The sequence below is a fragment of the Neltuma alba genome, unplaced genomic scaffold (genome assembly GCF_004799145.2).
Source record: "Neltuma alba isolate B1F8T4 unplaced genomic scaffold, ASM479914v2 tig00012259_pilon, whole genome shotgun sequence".
NCBI classification, from domain to species: domain Eukaryota; kingdom Viridiplantae; phylum Streptophyta; class Magnoliopsida; order Fabales; family Fabaceae; genus Neltuma; species Neltuma alba.
This window is the reverse complement of record NW_021636785.1, coordinates 333,335-340,946: the sequence shown is the minus strand read 5'-3', so window position 1 is coordinate 340,946 and position 7,612 is coordinate 333,335. Positions and strand designations below refer to the sequence as shown.

General features: G+C 43.1%; 2 protein-coding genes across 2 annotated transcripts; one reads left to right on the top strand and one right to left on the bottom strand.

Moving 5' to 3' along the window:
* Positions 1-1,514: 1,514 nt before the first annotated feature.
* On the top strand, positions 1,515-4,326 carry LOC114725639 (amino acid permease 4-like). Its single transcript, XM_028912166.1, has 5 exons — positions 1,515-1,808; positions 1,891-1,984; positions 2,061-2,275; positions 2,387-2,847; positions 3,083-4,326. The coding sequence occupies exons 1-5, from the start codon at positions 1,544-1,546 to the stop codon at positions 3,506-3,508; spliced, it is 1,461 nt and encodes a 486-aa protein (XP_028767999.1). The 5' UTR covers positions 1,515-1,543; the 3' UTR covers positions 3,509-4,326.
* Positions 4,327-4,425: 99 nt separating this feature from the next.
* Positions 4,426-7,121, bottom strand: LOC114725638 (subtilisin-like protease SBT1.6). The gene has a single exon (XM_028912165.1). It carries the CDS (start codon positions 7,104-7,106, stop codon positions 4,686-4,688), a length of 2,421 nt encoding a protein of 806 aa, XP_028767998.1. The 5' UTR covers positions 7,107-7,121; the 3' UTR covers positions 4,426-4,685.
* Positions 7,122-7,612: the final 491 nt, after the last annotated feature.

Below are 7,612 nucleotides of genomic sequence, written 5' to 3'. Positions count from 1 at the left end.
TTCTTAATAATAATCAAGTCGGAGGGAAAGGAAGGGAATTAAAAAGATGCTTATGGTGTTTTAAGAAAAAAATATCATATTAACTAATTCAACTAGCATTCATAATCTAATTAAATTAGTTAATCAGATCTTATATTAAGAACCGAATGAGTTAGTTTAGTACGTTCATGCTTCCATTATATGGTGCTCATGTGGTGGAGACACACCACCTCAATCAGCATCACCGCATGGGATTCAAAATGCTCTTCATCATTCTTGCATCGAAACTTCATCCGTCTCTGGGTGGACGAAGCAGTGATCATAACGTTTCAATAATCCCCCCCCCCCAAAAAAAAAAAAACTCTTTAATCAGCTGAATTTTAATACGCTCATTTCGATCGGCTGTGCTTGTCATGTTCTAAATGATCAGAAGTCAGAAACAAGTGAGTTGGATGCTAATTAAATTCAGCGAATTCTTGTGCTAAAGACCTAGCTTTCCCCTCTCTCTATAAATACATATGGTGTTTGTGTGTGTGATACATTGGAATTGGATGCGTCATCCACACTATGTCAGAAATTTCTTTGCCTTAATTACTGGTCAATGTGAACTCATGGCGGAGCATATAGAAACAGTTCATTTAAGAAAGAAAAGGGGATCGAGTCACTTAAAACAGTAAAATATGTTAGCTTGCAGAGATTAGCTTCCCAAGTTTGACCATCGTAATTCTTATTCGGTTGCACTCCGTCAATTTCTTCCCTCGGAGCCCTTACAGAAAAAGAATGAGAATGCAGGCCTTAATTGTTTCAGATATTTCTGAGATATTTGTTCTTTCTGGATCTCCCTTGGTCCCATCCCCATGTATCTTTATCAGTTTATCCCCCAAAAAGTAATAAATAAAGTTCATATGGTTTAATGATAATTAACACAGTAGAACATCAAGTCACGTACAGGCCATGGAACAGGCACTAGGACATGTGTTTTACATGGATTGCCCCACCCTCAGGAGATGATAGTTCCAAATTTCGCCCTATATAACTCCCGCTCTTCTACCTCAAAATCAAACCATCCCCTCACTTGCGCCTCTATTCACTTAGTTTCTCCCTCAGACTGCATTTTCCAGCCATGTTGCCCGGAAGTAGAACCCTTCCAAGCAGAATCCATCATGGAGTTGTAAGAGCATGCATATACACACACACACACACATATAAAATTAGGCATTCTCTTCTCTTTTCTTTTCGATAATTGAGGTTTGATTGTTTAATTTGTAACAGATAGCAGAGAGGGATGATTTTAGACGCTACTTGCATGTGGAAGTGAAACCCAAAATCCAAACTGAGGCACACGCAGTGGATATCCAGTCGAACTTTTCCACGTGCTTCGATGATGATGGCCGCTTGAAGAGAACAGGTTATAACATTCATCATTTTAATCGACATAACTTCATTTGATAACATAATCCAATTCATCATAGGTCAAAAGTACAACCATTACATCATCTGTCTGCAATATTCTCTTCTCTCCTTGGGCTGCTCAGCTTAGCTCTGTTCCTAAAATTAGTAAAAGATGATACTTGAACCAATATACGCAAGTGCAGGGACCTTTTGGACAGCAACGGCCCACATCATCACCGCAGTGATTGGATCGGGAGTGCTATCACTGGCATGGGCCGTGGCCCAACTTGGCTGGGTTGCTGGGCCAACTGTGATGCTTCTATTTGCCTTGGTCAACCTCTATACGTCCAACCTGCTAGCAATGTGCTATAGAACAGGTGATCCTGTCACTGGAAAGAGAAATTACACCTACATGGACGCTGTGAAGTCCACTCTAGGTACGAAGATTTGCCTCCGAACATTCTTACCAACAAAATCTCACTTCTGGACTGCATGTGAAGAAAAATGATTTGCTTGCAGGAGGCAAAAAGGTGAAATTATGCGGCTTGATCCAGTACGTGAATCTGTTTGGGATTTCGATCGGGTACACAATTGCAGCCTCAGTCAGTATGATGTAAGTTGAAGAACAATCTAAACATGTCAAAGAATGAATTGCATTAAAACTTACTTGACTTGATTAACTATGTCAGGGCCATTAAAAGATCAAACTGTTATCACAAGAGTCATGGAAACGATCCATGTCACCTGTCAAGCAATGTGTTTATGATAACATTTGGCGTGGCAGAGATAATACTTTCCCAAATCCCAGATTTCGATCAAGTGTGGTGGCTCTCCATAGTAGCAGCGATCATGTCCTTCACTTATTCTGCAGTTGGTCTGGGTCTTGGAATAGGCAAAGTTGTAGGTACAATCAAACTCATCCTTGGGTGAAAAATGTTGTTGCACACAACTCATGGGGAAAAAAAGCGGTTTCATATCTGAGAGAGCTTGCCATGATTTATCCTCGTTGTTGCAGAAAATAAAATCTTTAAGGGAAGCCTGATGGGAATCAGCATCGGGACAGTGACACAAGGTGGGACTGTGACAGACACACAGAAAATGTGGAGGAGTTTACAAGCCCTTGGGGCAATGGCTTTTGCTTACTCTTTCTCCATCATCCTCATTGAAATTCAGGTACTTCCTTCTCATGTATTCAAGACACGGCGCATTCATTTTTGCACTCAAAAGAAATATTTCTCCTTGATGCAGGACACTCTGAGATCTCCACCGGCAGAATATAAAACCATGAGAAAGTCCACCTTCTTGAGCATCACAGTTACCACAGTGTTCTATTTGCTTTGTGGGTGTATGGGATACGCAGCCTTTGGAGATAACGCCCCTGGCAACCTCTTGACTGGTTTTGGATTCTACAATCCTTACTGGTTACTAGACATCGCCAATCTCGCTATTATTGTCCACCTGGTTGGAGCATATCAGGTTGTTATTTACTCTTCTGGCCTAAATGTAAGACTCATTTTGTAGTGTAATTTACACTACAAAATGGGTCTTACATTTAGGAATAGAAGGAAGTACTACTTTTAACTAACTCTATTACACTACAAAATGGGTATTATATTTAAGACTAGAAGGAAATACTACTTTTAACTATATTACTATTTTTTTCCAAAAAAAAAAAAAAGATGCCCAAGTATTGATTCGAATGTGCGAGCAGGTGTTCAGCCAGCCTCTGTTTGCATTTGTGGAGAAATGGAGTGCACACAAGTGGGCAAAGAGTAATTTTGTGACAGCAGAGTATGAAATTCCGATTCCCTTGTATGGGGTATACCAGCTGAACTTATTCCGCCTAGTGTGGAGAACCATATTCGTGTTGTTGACAACCTTAATAGCAATGCTGATGCCATTCTTCAACGATGTGGTTGGAATTCTAGGAGCTTTTGGGTTCTGGCCATTGACAGTGTATTTCCCCATAGACATGTACATTTGCCAGAAGAAAATACAGAGATGGACTAGCCGATGGCTTGGACTTCAGATCCTCAGCGTCACTTGCCTCTTCGTTTCTATAGCAGCAGCCGTTGGATCCATTGCGGGGGTGGTTTTGGACCTCAAAACTTACAAGCCCTTCAAAACTAGCTACTAAGACCAGCAACATATGGGACTTAAAATAACTCCATAAGCTGCCAGATCATTATCGCAAAAGTAAGCACATATAACCTGTTGGGGTGAGAGCATTACGTTTTGTTGTTTTTTGTTTTTGTTTTTTGGGGGCGGGGGGCCTAAGCGGATGCCGCAAATAATATGTACGCCTTGCAAAATTTCATTTTTGGTGTTGTGTAATATAATATCGGTGCCAACCTGCTCGGATTATATTGGCTGAGGTGATACAAAATAGTGGGGGGAAACTTGGTTTTATCAGTTGCCGAGGAAATTTTCTATCTGACCATTGATGAATCACAAGCAATGACAGGTGAAAACCCCTCAGACGTTATCTGAAACTTATAGAAAGTGGCGTTTGCATTGAACGAGTAGCTGTAAACTTCTTTTAAGACTGGAGGAGTATATAATATCCTTGCTTGTCACAAAGGGGGATGAAGCAACGTAACACGCGTCCAATCCTTTTCTAGTTACCCTAGAAAGCTCCACAGCACAGGATGCCGGACTTCTGTCTGAGACGCTGTGCACATCAGAAAAGTCTAACGAAAACAAGCGTTCACATCGTGTTTCCGATCACCTGACAGACATGAAGATCTCTTTTTCCTTTTTGGTGATGGAAAGACATGAAGTTTAAAGACACAAATGACCAAGAAGCAGACCCTGAGGAGGAAAAAGCAAGAAGATATTTACGAGTCCGATTTGGCAGGTCAATTTAGCAGTAACAAGATAGATCAGTAGACCACAAAATTTCCCCAACTCTCGCCTATCATAACGTTGCAGCTGTTGTCAAATGTCAACTTAATTGTACCAACCCTCACTAGAGTCCAAATGCACCTCGTTGCTCATTTTCCACCCCTACCTACCCATTTGCCCAGACATGTCCCAAATAATTGTCGATCTTACTAAAATGACTATGAATAAATTAACCTCTCAAGTAGAGTATACAAGGAGATATGTTTAGGTCGGCAAATGATACATCGCGAAATTTAATTCAAAGGAAACACAAGCTATGGCCAAAATAAAAAGTCAACAAACCAACAAAGAGGGAACTATCTCTGAGCTAGCTAGCTCCTTCCTGCTTTCTGACAACGAGGAAGAAAAAGCAAATATAACGTTACTATTCTCAACTTCGCGCGGCTCGATCAAGAAGGCATGATCCGGGTTTACAACGGTACTACTTGAGTAATGACTATGGGACTACGAACCACGTGCTTCCCATCGGTCCATGAAACCGACCCGAAAGCCGCTCCAGACGGACCCACCACCACATTACGGGTATCTGCCGTCACCGTCAGGACAAACCTACGCTTTCTGACACCGTCCGAGAACACAAGCTCCGAAGGCTTTACACTCACAATCACCCCTTTGGGCTGCGACTCCACTTTAACTCTGTAAACCGAATTCACCGCCCCCACGTTCGTCACGGTTCGAATAAACGTCTTTCTTGACACCCCTTTGGACGCGCCCTGAAACAGAGCAACGAATGACGGGTAATTCAAATTCTCCGGCACTGCCTTCCTACCCGGACACTTCACCGGTATCCTTGTGATCACCTGAATTTCGTTCTCCACATACCCAATTGAGCACATATAGTTAACGTAATCATGTGCAGAAATATCATATACTAACCCAGGATCCATTGCAAGACCCAAATTAAGATTCCCGGAACCAAAATCATACGGCGTGGAAGCATTCCCCGAGGCCTCATCAATCATGGGTTGATTGCGATTATCAGATATGGTTGCAGTTGTCATCAGCGCTGATCGTATCGCAGCTGGACTCCAATCTGGATGAGCTGATTTAAGCAAAGCCCCAGCTCCGCTTACATGTGGGCAAGCCATGGAAGTGCCCGATAGGATGTTAAACTCTGTTCTTCTTGAATCGGCGTCTAAACCAGAAGGACCCACTGCGTTGGTCCAAGCCGCGAGAATATTCACTCCTGGTGCGATCAAATCCGGTTTGAGTATCTGTGGGTTTAACCCACTCGGTCCTCTGGCTGAAAACGAAGCCACAACAGGTGCAGGCTTGATTCCTAGCATAGTTCCCTTGAAATCGATGGTGGCCGTGGGATTAGCAGAGGATTTAATATATGATTTTATGGCCTCTCCTTCATCAGCACCAAGTGAACATGCAGGAAGAACGTGAGGATCCCCAACTACGCCTTCCCCATTAGAAATACCATTCGTTAGAATCATTCCAATCCCACCAGCTTTCTGCACCACAAGTCCTTTAACGACTCTAGGACTGCTTCCTCTATCGCAAACCACTATCTTTCCCTTTACCATTTTGGGGTCGAGCGAGTTTTCCATACACAGTGAATCAACAAGAAGCCCTGCCTTCCCTGGGTAAACAAGTTCAAACATTTTGCCATTTAATGGCTTTCCGGAGTACAATGACACACCGGACAATTTCCGACCATTGCCGAGAATCACCTGCGCTGGAAAATCCCGATCAATAGTTCCCGCTCCAACGGTGGTCAACCAGGGAGCTGAGTTCGTCACTGACATTCCACTAGGCCCGTCGTTCCCCGCCGAAGTGGAAACCAAGACACCTCTGGCAACCGCACCGTATGACCCAATTGCGATGGGATCGAGATAGAAAGGGGAAACGACGCCGTCACCACCGCCAATCGAGAGGGAAATCACATCGACGCCGTCTGCTACAGCGACATCGAATGCGGCCAAAATATCAGAATCGAAGCAGCCTAAATTCTTCCAGCACACCTTGTACACCGCTAGTCGCGCTTTCGGTGCCACGCCCTTTGCAATTCCAGAAGCATAACCAGACATGCTTGCCCTAAAAGCATACCGACCAGCCGCCGTAGAAGCCGTGTGCGTTCCATGACCGTCGGCGTCCCTCGGCGATCGGAATTCAACGGTTTCGTTGATTGGGTTCACCGGACCCACAGAGCCCGAACCTGCTTCGCCACCTTTGGAGAAATATCTCGCGCCGATTAATTTCTTGTTACAGTTTCTTGCAGTGAACTTGACTCCAGCCTCGCAAACTCCTTTCCAGCGTCGCGGAACCGGACCCAAATTCAAATCAGAGAAGCTCCGGTGCTCCGGCCAGATTCCCGTGTCGAAGATACCGATGATGACGTCTGAACCGTAGTCGGACTCTGACCACAGACCGCGCTGGGTTCGAAGGCCGAGAAATTGCGGGGAGCGAGTGGTTTGAAGCAAGCGGCGACGATCCTCAAAGACGGAAAGCACGGAAGAGTGGTTGCTGATTGAAGAAGCCCGGTCCTGTGTAAGATGCGCAGAAAAACCATGGAAGACATTCTCGTAAACATGAAGAATGCTGGTTGGTTCGGCGAACTCGGAGGAATACCAGTGGTAGTGAGTAGGAAAAACGGAGGGTTTGCTTTCAGAATTGATTCGAAAGATGAAAGTTTTGGAATTGGAAGGCTGAGCAGCGGAAAGAAGTAAACCCTGGGTGAAAAGGGGGAAAAAGAGCAGAAGAAAAGGAGCCATTTTTGAAGCAAGTACTCGAAACTGGGGAGAGCACTTGCAGAGTGGTATAAGTGCAGTGATATCGCCGCTGAGAGTGTGTGAACACCTGGACGAGGAGTTTGGATGGCTCATTAATTATGATATCGTGATTTATTAGTATTGACAAGAAAAATTATACCTTGAAGAAATAAACAGAAATTTTATCTTTAATACTCCTACTTCCGACTCTAATTATAAGAGCTAGTTGACTAATTTAAAAAAATTAAGTTAGTTATTTGTAATAAATATGTGTTGTTTTTTATAAAATATCCTTACTAATTAAGTGTGTTGGTTAAGACTATAATTATTAAAAGGACTATCTTGAAAATCAAATAGAATATTATATTAAGGATCAGAAGTAATATTAAATTACTCATAATATATTAGTTAATATCCCTATTAATTAAAGGAGCTCAGTTGAGGAAATCTGCGGACGAGAGCGGACCTTAGGAAGGAAATGTTTGTTTTGTGTTTGACTGTTTGTTGCAACGTAGCTTTGGATTTACGGAGGGGAATTAACCTTTTTGGGCCTCATCTAATAGTAGAGCCTGCAACAATTAAATGTCTTAATCTCAATTATCATGCATGTATTAAAGGCA